The sequence below is a fragment of the Culex quinquefasciatus genome, chromosome 3 (genome assembly GCF_015732765.1).
Source record: "Culex quinquefasciatus strain JHB chromosome 3, VPISU_Cqui_1.0_pri_paternal, whole genome shotgun sequence".
Lineage (NCBI taxonomy): Eukaryota > Metazoa > Arthropoda > Insecta > Diptera > Culicidae > Culex > Culex quinquefasciatus.
The window spans coordinates 26,719,858-26,735,444 of record NC_051863.1 but is presented as its reverse complement, the minus strand read 5'-3'; the positions used below and the strand labels follow the sequence as shown (position 1 = coordinate 26,735,444).

The following is a 15,587-nucleotide window of genomic DNA, read 5'->3' as shown; positions in this document are numbered from 1 at the left end:
ATCGAAAATCGACAGCTGCCAAACTTGTATAGAAAATTATATGAATAGACTAATTATGCAAAATGGCTTCTTTGGGCATACCGAAGGCACCAAAAAAGTTTCAGCCGGATTAAAAAATACAAAAAATCGAATGACCGAAATCTGAGAAAATTGGGTACTAAAGCCCTATGTAAATTTTTATGTACAACGGTTAAAAATACGATTAAAAACCATTTCAAGACGAAAAAAATGCGATTAAAAACCATTGACAAGACAACATTTTTTCGATGGATTAACTATGGTCCCCTTGGAACGAGCTGTCAAGTAGGACCTCTTCTGTCAAGAAGGGCCGTGAAGTTAATTTTTCAAAATTGAATTAGAAATCCATTTTAAATCCTTTGTGATTGTTCAAAGGGTCATTGTACTCAGAAAAAATAAGCTTTATCGTTGTGAGCAATGATATCCCAAATTTAAGCTTGATTTATGGACCCAATTGCTCAGGTAGAGCGTGCAATTTTTTTGTGATTGCCACAGCGTGCTGTGTCTTTTTTGACAAAAAGACTACAATTTGCTGTTGTTAAGCCTTGGTGACAAATGTGTAGCATTGCTTAAGCTTAATTTTCTTTGGGTGTACACTCAACCCCCGGTGGTTGGTCACTTTTTCGTTGGACACTTTTTTAGTTTGCAAAGTCAAACGAAAAAGTGACGAACTGTCACTTTTACACAGCGCTCACGCACACTATCAAAACAAACGTTTGGTAGTGTGTGTGAACTCTGTGTAAAAGGGGTGTCAAACTAAAACGTGACACCGTTCGTTTGACAACAGTTGGTGTCAAACCATCGGGGTTTGTGTGTACCAACTATCGCAAAAAAACTGAAATTAGAAAGTTACGGGATTTCTTTCGGATTGGAATGTAAAATGCTCCCCTGTTTGACATAAAAAATATTTATTTTCTACCAAGACGAGGCCTTTCCATCGTTTTTCTTGCACTTTCAAAAGGGGGCGGCCCAGCAGGGAAAAGTTGACTATAAATTTGAGTTTGCCCCTCCTTACCGGTTCCCCCTAATAGAAAGCTCAAGCTGAACATTTCTTATTGCACTACAATGACTTTAGTGTTTTTTTTTCACTATCTCTCTCTAGCGTGTAGTTTTACATAAACACTGTACACAATAGTTGATTCAGACAAAACAATTGTATAGGTGAAAACAACTTTTTGATTTTTATACTTGTATAATAGTAGTAAAGTCTTCGATCGTCAACAAGTGATATAGCTGCCATCCAAGTGTAATACAATTACACTCTAGAGTAGTGTTTGGTTCTGTAAATTGAGATTTCCAGTGTGTTTAAGGAACACAAAATGCTAACTTGGCACCAATTTTTTTTTTCTAAGCAAAAAAATCTCTATAAACAATTTTTAATGTGTAGTAAAGCTTTAAAAATTGAATTATTTTTATTTTTGAAATCCTTTTTTTCAATTACATAAACTTAATGAAATATAAATTTACAAATGGCGTAACCTGTTGATAAAGACTACAACACTTTTTAATGATTTATAAATTTAAAATGGCGATAGCACAAATTTCTCCTGATACTGATACGGATAACACCATACGAGAGAGTTTAAAATATTTTTACAACAACTACATTTGTGTGACTTCTATTCTTTGGTGCTGTGTTTAGCCTTATCGTACTCAGTAATGCGTGTGTTGGTTAATTGTTATCAAATGTGTGTATACATTCATGTTGTGCTCATTGTTGTTTTGTTGTGTATTGTTGTTACCATTTTTGTTGTTGTTTTGTTTATCATAGTTTTGCTTTCATTTAAATATTGTGTGTTGGGCTATCAACGAATCGATGCTTTGTACTACGTGCTTTGCTGCAGGAAGCTCTGCGCAGTGAACTTACGCTACCGCTAAAGCCGTCGTGATCTAGGGATTCTGACGAGAAGGCTACGTGTTAGTTGTTTGTTTAGCAAACATAGTTTATTAAAAGTTCAAAGTAGAAGTCATACAGTTGAACAGATTTTAAGTTAATTAGGACACGAGATTGGAGATGAAGGTTGAGAATTGGAGGAGAAAGAGAGAGAGAGAATAAAGAAAATTAGAAGCAATTTTGATAACATCAACTAAGATATTCGTTAAAACAACAAGATAATTTGTCATGCTTTTAAAAACAAAAATACACTGAATATAGCCAATTGTATAACTCAACAACAATTATAAAAAGGCAATAGAAAGAGATGCAGATAAACTTTCTTAAATTAAAGCAATACTTTTTGAAAGATAAAATCGTCTCAACCGTGGTCTTGACTCTCTGGCTGACTATATCAACGGGACAATAAGTACTCAGGCTTATAAATACATGAAATACACAATGTTAAATTAAGTTTGGAGTTACTGAAGAACCTATTCACATTTAAATACTTCTTTAAAAGAAACACACAACTTGTTAAGAATGAAATCAACTATACAAAAATCGATGTCTAGAAAATTTCTGTGTCGTTCTTAAATAGTCAAAATACTTGTTTTATCCTGACATCACAAAAAGGCTTAAATCATAACCAATGAGAGAACATGTAACACAACTCAGCAAAAAGAACTTCTTCAAGTTGTAACAGAGAGGCGTAACTGCAGGCAACACGGATACCGACGGCGATTTATATACGTAACAACAGTACAGAGAGGGAGAGAGAGATTACAACAACACAACATGATGCCGGTTTAGTTGGAAGAAGAACCTTTGTCCGTCGGCGATCCCAGCGTCAGGCTGCTCAGGCTCGAGCTCAGGTTGTAGGGCCGCGGTGACGGCGGCATCGGAGCGGTTTCCTCCACCGGCAGACACGTCTCGACCATCGCCTCCAGACAGTTGACAAAAAGTTCGGAGGATTCGACCATCATGTTGTACTGAGAGGGGAAAAATCGGTTAGGAAATGTAAAAACAATCCCTTTAGGCCCGTTTTCAACACAAAATGACAGTTTGCCTACCTTGCCGCATTTACCTTGAGCTTCCAAGGAAACACCAGCTAAAGGTAAGCAACTGTCAGCTGCGTCTAGCTTACCTTGGTGAACGGTCCAGCGAATCGCCACAGTCCGCCGAAACCGCAGCTCTGCAGGAAGTGAAGCGGCTGCTGCGAGGCGTCCTCGCTGGCCAGCATGTTCTGGATGATGCTTTGCACCGAAGCGAGCACGATCTGATCGTTGGACACCGACAGCACGTTGTTTACCTTCTGGTCGAGCAGCGAGTGGCTGTGGCGGTAAGGAAGAGGACAAATATTTTACGTTGTTTTTAGATTGTCAAAGTGTACATTGCAGTATTCAGTAAGCTTTGTTAACAGTGTATGACTAGAAGATGCGTTTATCTGTCAAAATTGGGTAATTTCTGTGTATCTTCTTGCAAAAAAAAAATGACAGATCAGTGTTGCTGCGACGGAGCTTGCCCCTCGTTCTACGTCAGTTCCTAAGTGTTTGTTTTGGGTAGTGCTTGTGCTGTCGCTTGGCAATCAATCAGAAGTTGAAAACAATTTGAGCAGATGGAATGACAGGTCAATGCAATGGCAGTACCTAACGTGGAAGTGACAGGTCATACTTACATCACCGGAAACACCTTCGGGAACACAACGGAACCCTCGGCCAGGTACTGGTACAGCACGCGCGTTTCCGTCTCGTCGGTGGTGTACTTGACCAGCGTTGCCAGCACCGTCAGCACCAGTGCTTGCGTGGACGAATCCGGCAGCACCTCCGGATCGAGCAGCACGTTCGACTCGTTGGACACGGACGAGCGGGAGCCGCGTTCCTGTTTTAGGAAGCGAGAAGAGAGTGACGAGCGTGAGAATCATCCGGAATTGTTTGCCCAAAGTTTGCTTGAAAAGTGATTTGCAGAGTTTAGCGAACTACGGTCGACAGGTTCGACAGGAACTTCCGCCGGCAGAGTGGAAGCACTGTCTACGCGCGTCGACTGTGCCTATACACGTCTACTTTGAGATTTGGGAAGCTGTTGAGACTTGCAGAATCTTTTACGTTTTGGTTTTTGGCCAAAATTGGTCGAATTGTTTACATACACAGTTGTACAAACGCACACTCACGCACCAATTAGAACTACAAAAAGCAGGTGCCTCACAGATACTGTCAAACTTGTGTAAACAAAAGGGTTCAAGCGGTGTATACACACACACAAACATCAGTGACTTAGCAAAAATATTAGTTGGAACAGAAGGTTACTCGTAGCAGAGATCGTAGTAGAATGTGTTGAGAAAAATATTTGCAAAAAATACACACGTACACAAAAAGAAAAGGACGTGATTCAATAGCTTCAGAGAGTGTGTGTAAAAGAGAGAGAGAAAGAAACTATTGGAAGAAAAACAATGGATGATACCTTCTGCCGATCACTTATTCCAGCGGACTTGCCCTGGCCTTGCTTCGGCGTCGGCACGGAGAACGAGCGCTGCGTCTTGAACAGTAGGCGGCCCGTTTTTGAACACTGATTTGTGTGAGTGTGTTGACGTTTGTTGATTGGTATATCGGCCAAATAATGGTAGCGTGTGTTCGAGTTTGTACGTGTTGAGAGTTGAAAACAATGAACGGAAACACAAACGAATAACACACGAGAAAAACACATAATGATTTGTCAACGATACAGAGAACAATAGAGAGAAAGACGAAAAGTTTCCGGATGTTTCGTTCAACGAATAAGAGATAAAAGTGGACGATCGTCATATTGAAGACAAAAGTTGTAACGTGTTTGAAAGAACAATAATCGGAAACAACACATGCAGGAATCGAAACGGAACCAAACGAAAGTGACAAAAACAGGAAACAATAACAAGAAGCAATGAAAACCATATTGTTGAATGTGGCGTGGAGGTGGAAAATTTCGAGATGGTTTCGGAGTGACAGGTTCGGTTGCAAAAACGGACATGTTGGAATAGTTGATGATTGGCGGTTTTTTTATTGTTGATGGGCGGGTTTTGGATTATCCAAACACAAGCATCATGTGTCATGGTCAGGCGCAATAACAGGAGAGAAAAGGGGTAAAAAGAGAGAAAGTAAGACAGAGATAAGGTTGACAACGGGTACAGGTTGGGAGCTGGCCGTTGCTGTAACTGGAAACCCACATTTTGCAAGAACCTCCTTCGAAACAGGAAGTTCATTAAACGGACGTGCAAAAAATCGAGGAATAAACCCACAGCGATATTAATCAATGGAGTGCAGTATCGTCAATTGACGGTAACAAATCGATAGAGATAAAAAGGGGGACTTGTGGAGAGAGACGACAAACTGTGTAGTAGTGCGTGAGAGAGTTTAGTTAGGAAGGAGAAACCTGGAATAACCCGGATGCAGTTCTAAATTAAACGCACAAACCTTTTGGCGAAGAGGTAACGCAGAGTTGGCGACTTTCTGGGAGAAGACTAGAGGCACTCACACACGCACACGCAAATCAACAACACGAGATAGAGTAGGTGAAGATAGGAGCAGGAGTTGTTAGAGAAGGAGTTTCGCGAAAAACTCGAAATTCGGACAGATAAAGAAATGGGAAATGAGAGTGTAAGAAAATTTTGAGGTTAAAACTTGACAAGAATTTGACAGCGATAGATGTGGGATCGAATGAAGAGTGAACGAGTTAAAAGAAAGAGGGAGTTTAAAAAGGACAGATAAACTGAGAGAGCAAGAGAAGACACTGGACTGAGATTCTAGCAAGATGCGTTAGAGCAGAGAGAAATGAGGGTGGGATTGGTTGCTTGCGCTATTGTTCTTACTTTGATCGATGAAATGTCTTGCAAGCAGTCGACGATAAAGTTATTCGCGTCATCGTCGTTCTCAACATCTTCGATAGATTGGGCCGGGCTAGTGCTGTTAGTAGCACTACTGTGGGCAGTACTGATCGTCAGCGTACTGGTATTCGTGGTGGTGGTGGTTGTTGTACAGTATGTGGTGAGTAAGTTTGTTGTAATTGTTGATGTTGTTGTAGAGGTACAAATAGCAGAAGGAGGAGCAGAAGAAGCACTGGTACCGGAGTAAATGTGGGCCTGTTTGAGGGCCAGCAACTTGGCAATGTTGGGATTGTTCAGAACCATCTGATTGTTAACCGGTTCTGACGAAGAACGCCGGTTGCGGAAGTCACTCCGATGGTAGGCACCACCACCAGCGACCGGACCACCCGTATTGATACTGTTTACATTCGTGTTGTTACTGTTGTTGCTGTTACTATTATTCGGGATGTTGGTGTTGGTATTGTTACTATACGCAGAAGGTGTGACTGTAGTCGTGTTGGTATTAGTACAAGCATGTGACACAAACGAGGAATGACTGATCATTCCCAGATTCGGATTATGGGTTAAGTCAAGACTTCGCCAGGATTTTCCTTTGATAGCTGGGTCCTAGATAAAGGGAAACGGTGGGATGCATACAAAATGGGTGTTTAAATACATTGTAATCGGAAGGTTGAAGTTATATAGGAAACTGAAACTGTTATACAAAGTTAGAGCACGAGTCGACCGGGTGGTTTTACAAACAAGGTGAAGAAACCATAGCTACAACCAGTCCAATTGCGTTCGATAAACACACAAGGTTCAACTCGTCGAAAGGCAACCCCTACGATACGATACGAGATTCCAGAAATTGGATAGAATCGGGAATACTTCTTTTGTACAAGGGGATTATAAGATGGAAATGCATGGAATGAGACCAGAGTGTGAGTACAAACATCAACCAAATATCGATAAACCAAATACGACTCCCAGTGAGTGAAACAACAAACACGAGAAAACAAGATCGAACCAAAAAAACAATAAACCAAAGCCTGTTAACGTAACACATCGTATGAGACAGCGAGCGGTGACGAATAACTGAGCTGATGAGCGATCATTATGTGAGTGATACACTAGGAGAATAAACAGTCGCCAATATAAAACCAAGTAACATACTCTACTGGGACTGAGGAGGTTATCGGGAAAGAATCATAAACTAAATACCGAACGTCCAATTTCCAACGATAATAAATCTACACAAAAAGAAGTACGAAACAGTTTTGACAACGTTTTCCTTCAGAACTGAATCAAGGCACTACCAATGTTGTTTGAAAAAGAAACTTAGAGTGATCGATCGCCCGTACCCGTACCATTCCCGGCCCCCAGACCCTCGGAAACAAACCCCTCCTGAATTCCCCTTCACGCAATATCAAGTGCCAACCTTCCAAACATTACGTTTACCTGATGCTGCTGCACCTTGTGCGACTGCCGCGCGTACTGAATCGCCGACTGGTCCAACATGTCCCACGATTTTTGACGCCTAACGTTCCCACCGTTTCCGCCAGCGCTTCCGGGCTGCGCTCCACCTGTGGCTGCACCCGCTGCCGTCGGATCTCCGCCGGCCACGTCCACCCGCGGTAGCGTGTGCTTCACGTGACACCGCGATCGTACCTCCTCCGAGAGACAGACGAGTGCTGCGAAAAAACGCGTCAGAATTGAAACGATCGATCATACCGGTGCCCACTCACCCGTCAGGTACGCCACACTCTCCGGCGTCACCTCGAACTTGTCCCGGCGCTGGGGCTTGGCGATGATGCCCAGCAGCATGGTGAGGATGCGCGACGTGCGCGACACGGTCGTCGGCGTCGGGTGGCGGAACCCCTTCAGCAGGTGGCCCACCAGCGCAAAGTGGAAGTTGGACTTGAACGAGAGGCCGACGGCGTGGTCGAGCTGTTTGAAGTGCCACTCGAGGGGTTCCCGCGTTGCCATCATGACGTCGGCGATGTTCTGCTTGTCGAACAGTTGCTGCGAGTTGAGCGTGTGGAGGTTCTGCTCGAGCAGCGCCAGCCCGGCCGCGTACAGCGTTGATTCGTCCAGCTGGAGCACGCTGATCGCTATCCAGAACAGGGCCTTGTGGATCGGGGACTCTGGACGGAGCAGCGGTTGCAGGCGTGTTAGACACATGACTAGAGCCTCCAGCAGAATTATATCGTTGAAGGACTCCAGGGCCTTCACCAAGATCCGCAGCAATTGTTTGACGTCCTGGTCGGTAATACTCTTGGAGATGCACCCGAAAACGATCAACGCCCTCGGTTGCAGCGCAGGATTGTAGCAGAAGGCGAAGCTCTTCGCCAGCGATGTCCACGTCTGCAACCAGTCGCACTCGGGGATGTCTCGCATGCAGGCCTCCATGATTTCCAGCAGCGCATCGGTGATGACCTCCAGCGAGGGTAGCGCTAGCCGTTCACGATCGGCGGGAGGAGCCTGCGAGACTCGTTCATTTCCCAGCCAGCGATCGTTCGGATGACGACACGACGAACGGAACGCAGTCACGGCTGCGGATTTGACCTTGCTGATACCGAACAGCAGATAGAACTTTGGCAACGAGAACTCGTCCAACGACAGGCGAAGGACGCGCTGGGTTTCCTCCGAAAAGGAGGGCTTTGTACACGTACACAGTGAGTGTATGATGTTGATGACTAGACCGTGGGTTGAGGCGCGCATCGACAGAGATCCGCTGCACACCAGGAACGTTACCGAATGAAACAGGTACGGCAGATGACGGGCGACGTCCAAGCAGTTGTTGAACGACAACATGAGCAAGTAGCGGGCCAGAATCGCGATGTCGTCCCACATCATGTGCTGCTCGAGATACTGCGTTGGTGAATGACACGTTTTGTCCATAACTCGACACAGTCGCCCAATCACCTTCTTCGCCACTAGTTGTACATTTGCGGAAGCCAACGCCACCGCTGTATCAGCCATGATCTCCACCTGTGGCGATCCCAACCCGGAGCTCACCGATTTATGAATAAAATTATCCAGAACCATATCAATCAGCTCGGGGATTTGACCAATCGACCCCCAGATCTTCGCCTGTATCGAGGGGTACATCTCCTTCTGGTCAATGGTGAGATTGATCAGCTTCTCCAAAATCAGCGCAACCTGCTTCTGGCGTTTACCTTCGTCGGATGGTTTACAAAACCGCACCAAATTAGCCAACCACGGTGTCATGTACTCCAAACACAAATGCTTCAGCTCAATCGTACTCCGTTGAAAGCCTTGAATACACTCTTCCAGGAACTCGAGCGTCAAATGTGGCTCGTTCGTGGCAAGCGTCTCGCTAACCGACTTGATGAAGATGGTGTTGTTCGACGGAATGCACAATCCCTGCGTTTCCAGCAGTTGGCCCTCGATTTTGAGATCGAACGTCGCCGTCAACGCGCACAGCTGATTGTAGGCAGCCGTTCTCAGGTTGGGATCGGACGAACCCAAATTCAGCAGCGCCATGTTCAGTAGCGTACCAGGAACATCCTTCGGACGTATCTTCTGATGAACCGTCACCGAGTCCGGTTGACTCAGCTCCCACCGGTTGCGGATGTGGATTATTGCTTGGACGATGTTGTCGCAGTCGTTGTGTATGAAACTCAGCTGGGAACTCTCGTTGGCAATGGACAACGTAAACTGGTTATCGTCTACCAGACAAACTTCTTCAATTTCAGACGCATAGTACACATCGTTCAGCAGCACCGAATGTGCTAGCACTTTTGTCTTCTCAGCGGATGTAATCTGCAGTGCCGTTGGTCCAACCTTAATAGCAACCTTGGTGTCTTTGTGACTCAGTTTGAGTGCGTTGTTGAACACCTTCAAATCTTCGTCCAGCGAAAGTGTCGCACCGGGAAGTTTTTGCTGTTCGGGATCGATGACATCGTTAAGTTTAGCTGGCGAATCTAGGAAGATCAGCTTACGACAACCTTTCAGCGGTACCAGTATGCGATCGTGAAACTTGGTATACTCTCGAACCCATGAATTGCAATTGTAAATGTAAACTGCGTGCAGATTCTCATACGCAACCTCCGGAAGAACGTAGAACCACTTTTGAAGGAACTCCGTCCGGAAGCGGTTATCCGAACAGGTGTGCGTAAAGTCGATCACAACTTCAAACGGCGAGTGGCAGAACGGTTTCAGCGACAGTATCACGTGGTAAATCAGCAAGTCTCCATTCGTCTCTCCGATCTTGTACCGTCGAGCAATGTAGTAAAACACCGGATTACCCGCTTTGCTCGTGCCAGCCTGATAGAAAATGTTCATCGACTTGAGCGTCTTGAACTCCTCCTTCTCGTGCATCTGATGCTTGACCATTATCTCCTCAAAGTTTGTCGACGACATATCGATCGAACTCCAGCGCGCATAGCTTGAAAACAACAGGTGCGAATCCACAGGTTTGTGCTCCGGCGGCCCAAGATACGCCAACAGCGTTGCCATCTTATCAAACGGACGTCTTCCGACGGCTTTGTGATCTCGACTGCTCGACAGATAGTCTCCGATGCGTTCCTGGTGAGACCACAACAAGCGATGCAGTGCCAGCACGTTCGCATCCGATATGAAGCTCATACTGTGCGACGTTTGATCAACAGTTTCACAATCGGAAGCGATTTGAATGAAGAATCTCCGACCGCCCTCGAAGTGCGATCGCAGGAAGTCGTTGAAACAGAGCATGTGCTGCTCTTTGGAGAATTCCACGTGGTTCGCAATGTTTTGCAGAATTTTGGACATTAGCATGAGACCACGCTTGATTTGAGTGGGGACTTGCTTTCCAACGATGCCCAACTCTTGTGGGGACACGATCGCTGGATTGATGAATCGTAGAAAGATAACCGTTCCTACCGCTCCAATGTTGTTCTGTAGTAAATTCGGGAATCGTTTGCTCAGCACCTGGTACAAGCAGTGACACATTGAGCGAAGTTGTGGCGGAAACCGGTCCGCGGAGTTGACAATGGCGTCAAACACTTTCTGCGTAAGGGCAATCAGATTCTTTCTGTTCACTTCGATGTCCTCTGTGGCCTCCAAGCGAGCAGGATCTACCTCGAAGCTTGTGACTGGATCGTCAAGCAGTGGACGAATCAGCGGTTCCAGCAGTCCCTGTAGATAGCTTGCACCGTAGATCTTGAAGCAGAAGGCCATTATTTTGCTTCCCAAAGAGTTTCCACGGAACAGCGTCTGCATGCAATCGGAAACCTCCACCTCACGGTAAAACATGTTCCACAGCAGAGGGGACAGCAAGTGTTTGGCATCAAACAGGGTTACCAAAACGCGCGCAAGCTCATCCATTTGAGAAGTTGTGACCACCGATGCCAAAGCCATCGCGATAGGTAATTCACCCTTGTCACTTATCATTGTCACAAGCTGAACCAGCTGTTCAAATCGATCGGCCATCACGGATTCTGCTAGTGTGTCAAACTCGGTTCCTTGTTGCAGGATTTGTGTAAGCACTTCCATAAAAGCTGCTCTGGTTTGTAAATCGGGATTATAGCCCAAATCAATCGAGTGCATTAGGCCGGAATCAATGTTTGCGCTAAGTAGATTGGACATTGCCTGAATTGTAGCGTTCCGTAGTGCTGTCAACTTCCCGGCTGCTACACGAGGTCTTGGAGGTAACAGCGGCGGATTGTTGGCATCCTTGTCTGCTTCAGATCCATCTACGCAGTCATTCAGGAGATTCATAAAGAGAGTGAAATACTTTAGGAACAATGCACTCTTTGCATCCATCAGATCGCCACGATCCGATTCTTCCGGTTGGAGCGGTAGCCCACGAAGAAGGGCAGCAACCGCTTCCATACAGGCCTGGTCCAAATCACGAGTGATGATTGTAACGTCTCCGGAACTCGGCGGCGCGATCTGATGGGACGTTCCCATGACCCAATCGGTAAGGTATTCAACCAGCTTGTTGCGGAACTTCATCTCCTGTCGAAAAGCGAGATCGTCTCGACGTTTCATCATCACCTCCACCAATTGGCACAGCTTTGTTTTGATGTGGATTGCATGCACTGTCATATCAAGGTGGCGAACGTAACGTACAATGGCCAACATAAGATTCTCGATGCTAGTTACGCCCAGATGTTCCGAGTTGGACGGTTGATCGTTCTGATCCTTGCTTTGCCGTCCATCCAACACCGATTTCATGATGTAAATGGTATGCTCGATAAACTGCGTGTTGATGTCGGTAACCACGACCTGGCCTTGCTGGTCGAAGAACTTTTCCACGATTGCTCGAATCTGATCAAACAGTATTGGATAAAGTTGGGCTGACATTTCCTGTCCGACAAGCTCTTTCACGTGCTTTTGAATTTGGGGCCCAAACTTTTCGTTGTTGCAAACCAGCAGACGCAGCAACTGGCCGATGAACTGCGTAACGGGACAATACTGAACATCTTGACTACCGCCTCCCATTGATGACACCAGCGAGCCCATAATCGGATGCATCGAGCCACGACCAGAGCTGGAACTGGACAGTGACGTGGTAGACTGCATCAACGAAGGGCCACTAGCACCGATGGGTAGCGCCTGGGTGTGGGTCGTTCGTTGGTTACGAGGTTTCTGCAAGCAAACGCCACCAAGCGCCAACAGGAACCATGTCATGTTTGCCCATTCGGTGATCTGCTCTTCGAGATCGTGCTCCGTACTTTGGTGACTAGCTCTTCGCTTACCCATGCTTCTATGAAGGACCTCCGCTTGTCCATCTTCCAGCTTTCCCTTGGGATAGTTCTGCAACAGTTTTGAGGTGACCTCCCAGTTTCGGAACGTTTCTTCCCATGCGGGCTGCACGCCGTTCACACAATGCTCGATTTTCCTCAACAGCGACATGATGTTTTTTTGCAGAGCCGCTCGTCCTTGTGTGTGCTCGTAAAAGTTGTATCGCGATTCGGTGTTTTGCGTTGTCAGCGTGCTGGACACGTGTGACAGTTCCTGGTAGAGATGATAGTTTGGCAAAATGAGTCCCACACTGAGCTCGTCCGAACCCGAGCGAATTTCAGCCTCTTCGCATAGCAATCCGAAGCAAGACAGCGAAACCATAACCGCGTCCAAATCCACAGACCATAAATACATGAAGAATACAACTTCTAGCTTGATGTGTGCCTGCCGGCAGATCGCGATGTGACATCCTACGGTGGCGTAATCCTTGTGTCTCTGGAGGAAGGTATTCCGGCAGATCAATATTTCTCGCAACCATTTCAGTACGTCGGTGTAGTTGGCAATTTGATGCTGAATTAGTTTCTGGGATATTGAGAACAAAACTTGTGAGCTGACGTCCCAGAACGTGTTGATTGGTGCTTCAGGATTCCAAACCTCAATTTTGTCAGGCGAATGAAGGGCTAGTAATGCTTCCATAGCTTCTTGTGCAACGTCGGGCATGGTGGGTTGATGAACCAGTGAGACTAACCCGTTGATCAACTCCAGCGTTGAACTCTGCACTTCGTGGCCGGCTTTGCCGAGACTGTTCAGCAATAGCATTGGATCGGCATGAATCAGTCTTACCATCAGCAGAAGTAGCGCTTTGTGGGCCGGACCTTCGTCGGGTCGTGTCAGTCTACTCTGAGCGTCTTTTGACTTGAGCGTAAGCGATGTGATCATCCTGAGTGGAGTGTGCGCTATGTAGCCTTGGGTGGCTTTGTTCAGAGTGTCCGTGAAGAGGGCGCGTAGTTCTGCCGATCTGGCGTACACCAGATCAATCTTAGGCCACCAAGGCAACCGAGCATGGGTCACGATCTTCAGCAGCGAGCTGACAATGACGTAATGATATGCTGGCGGTGAGTTAAGACTGAGACAGACCTTAAGTGCTTCGTTGTTGTGCGGTTTGATCCGAAAGCAGGACACCCAACAGTCGATCATAAGGTCGGTATCCTGGGTGTTGTAAATCTGCGATCGGGAGAATGGTTTGGCTGGGTTGAACAGCAGTGCCTTCAGATCATTGATGACGCTCTGCACCAGTTGAAACGTTACGTTGTTGGAGTCGTTGATGTTGATGTACGTTGATGCCTTGCATAGCTTGACACACGCGATAGCTGCTGATTCGGTGGACTGTTTCGAAGATGCGTGTGCTCCTAGGCCCTTTTTGATGCCTTCCATGAAATGTTTTTTCTTCACGTGCCTCGGCGAGCAAGGAGCTCCAGAGTCTGCGTTTACGATTTCTTCCAGCACCTTGGGACTTAGCACCAGCAACATTATTTGCAGTGGCCACAACAGTGTTCTGGCCTTTTTGTTTTCTGCGTACGAATCCAAAATATCGAAAAATGTCTCGCAGCACTTTGATAGCTCGTCATTCGGGCTGCGCTGCAAGTCTTCAAACTCTTTTGGGTGGAACTCTATCCAATTCCAGAGGGCCTTTTCCAGGGAATTCAGCAGTATAAAGTGGGCTGACTTTTTCAACGATTTGAACTTTTGTATGGTTTCTGCCAACAGCTTAGTCAGGCGATTCACGTCCAAATCGATATGTTGTATGAGCTCGATGTCGCTGTAATCTGGGTTTTCCTCCGAGCAGGTGCTGAGTTCCTGCAGTCGTGCCGAAATGCGATTGAAAACAGCTCCGAAATGATTCTGAGATAGAGCGTACAGGACTTTGGAAGCTAACGCTTTCAGTGAGGCTGCGTTCTGATTGTTTTCGTTTTGAATATCTGAAATTAATTGTTTTTAGAATCTGCTTCAATCGAGTGATGCAATCCGAAACTCACCTATAAACTGACATATTTCTCTCAGTAGCAGCTTCACGTTCATGGCTTCCTCGAACCGTGCCGTATCCTTGGACTGTCCGGACAGGCATCGCTCGAGCGTCTCCAGAATTACTATCAGCGAATCGTAGCAGCAGCGTTCGGGCTCGTGACCGCGGCAGGCCGGCGGCTGAAACTGCAAAATAATAAACTAGACTCAACTGTTGGAGGCCGTAGGCTGCAGCAATTTCCTGTGACCACTTACAATCTCGTTGACCCGCTGGAGCATCTTGGTTAGGCCGGAAATGACCAGCGAGAACCGGTACCGGGAGATCTGAATTAAACAGGTCATCGTCTGGTCGATACTGAGACGAGCTTGCGTTCCATGAGGACCGGTGCGGTATGGCAGCTGGAGGTAGAAGAAAGAAGAAACATTAATTAAAAACTATAAAAATTCTTCACGCAAACCGAAGTCCATTGATAAACTCATTCATACTAGCACGGTCATTCACAAATCCATTCAACTCCCCACGGCTACTACTATGTTGACAAACAACTGCGCAATGAATGAATGAGCCGGCAAAAATGAAACGTAAACAAAAACAAACCCCACATCACACGTGCACCCACCGACACAACCAAACATCGCGCACGCACACCAGCCCACGTGTTCGCCCACGCACTCCGACAAGGCCAGCCAGTATCGATCGATCGAGTTGGCTGGGGGCCCCCTCTGCCGTCCGGATGGCAGAATCCCACGTCCCGGGCTAGCGCTACGCATCGCAAGCTGGAACGTCCGAGGGCCGGAAATGACCTACCTGTTCCTCGAACCGGGCCAAAAGCGAGTTGGCCCACTCGCCGGGCTTCTGGGTGGCCATTTCGTGCTAGTTTCGGTCCGTTTCGGGCACTTTTCACATGATTTTTGCCGTCCGAAAACGGAGCACAGAACGGGGCTGAAGCTGCGAGAGCGAAAATTTTCACCGTTTGACAGATGGGCGTGCGCGAGCGAAGGCAACGATGGCCGAGAGGTTGGCTCACCGCAGCCGCTGTCGGAGTGTGCGAGTGGCTGCGTACTGTCGGTCAGCTGTTTTTTGTTTTGGTTTCTGTCCGGCATTTCGCCTCGGTTCGCCGCTGGGAAGAACGTCGTGATGGTGCTATC

At 46.6% G+C, this 15,587-nt stretch overlaps 1 protein-coding gene across 7 annotated transcripts; it reads right to left on the bottom strand.

Annotated features, from left to right (window-relative positions):
• Positions 1–907: 907 nt before the first annotated feature.
• On the bottom strand, positions 908–15,419 carry LOC6045114 (neurofibromin). Of its 7 annotated transcripts, none has more exons than XM_038266260.1 (11): positions 15,247–15,419; positions 14,694–14,837; positions 14,453–14,639; positions 7,472–14,395; positions 7,185–7,417; positions 5,733–6,353; positions 4,352–4,456; positions 3,570–3,772; positions 3,039–3,225; positions 2,718–2,883; positions 908–1,929 (listed from the first exon to the last, which is right to left on the bottom strand). In XM_038266260.1, exons 1-11 carry the CDS (start codon positions 15,304–15,306, stop codon positions 1,802–1,804), a joined length of 8,958 nt encoding a protein of 2,985 aa, XP_038122188.1. In that variant the 5' UTR covers positions 15,307–15,419; the 3' UTR covers positions 908–1,801. The 7 variants fall into 7 exon arrangements, with proteins under 7 accessions (XP_038122188.1, XP_038122189.1, XP_038122190.1 ...); XM_038266261.1 differs by having other exon boundaries at positions 908–1,917; XM_038266262.1 differs by having other exon boundaries at positions 14,453–14,624.
• Between the last annotated feature and the right edge of the window lie 168 nt (positions 15,420–15,587).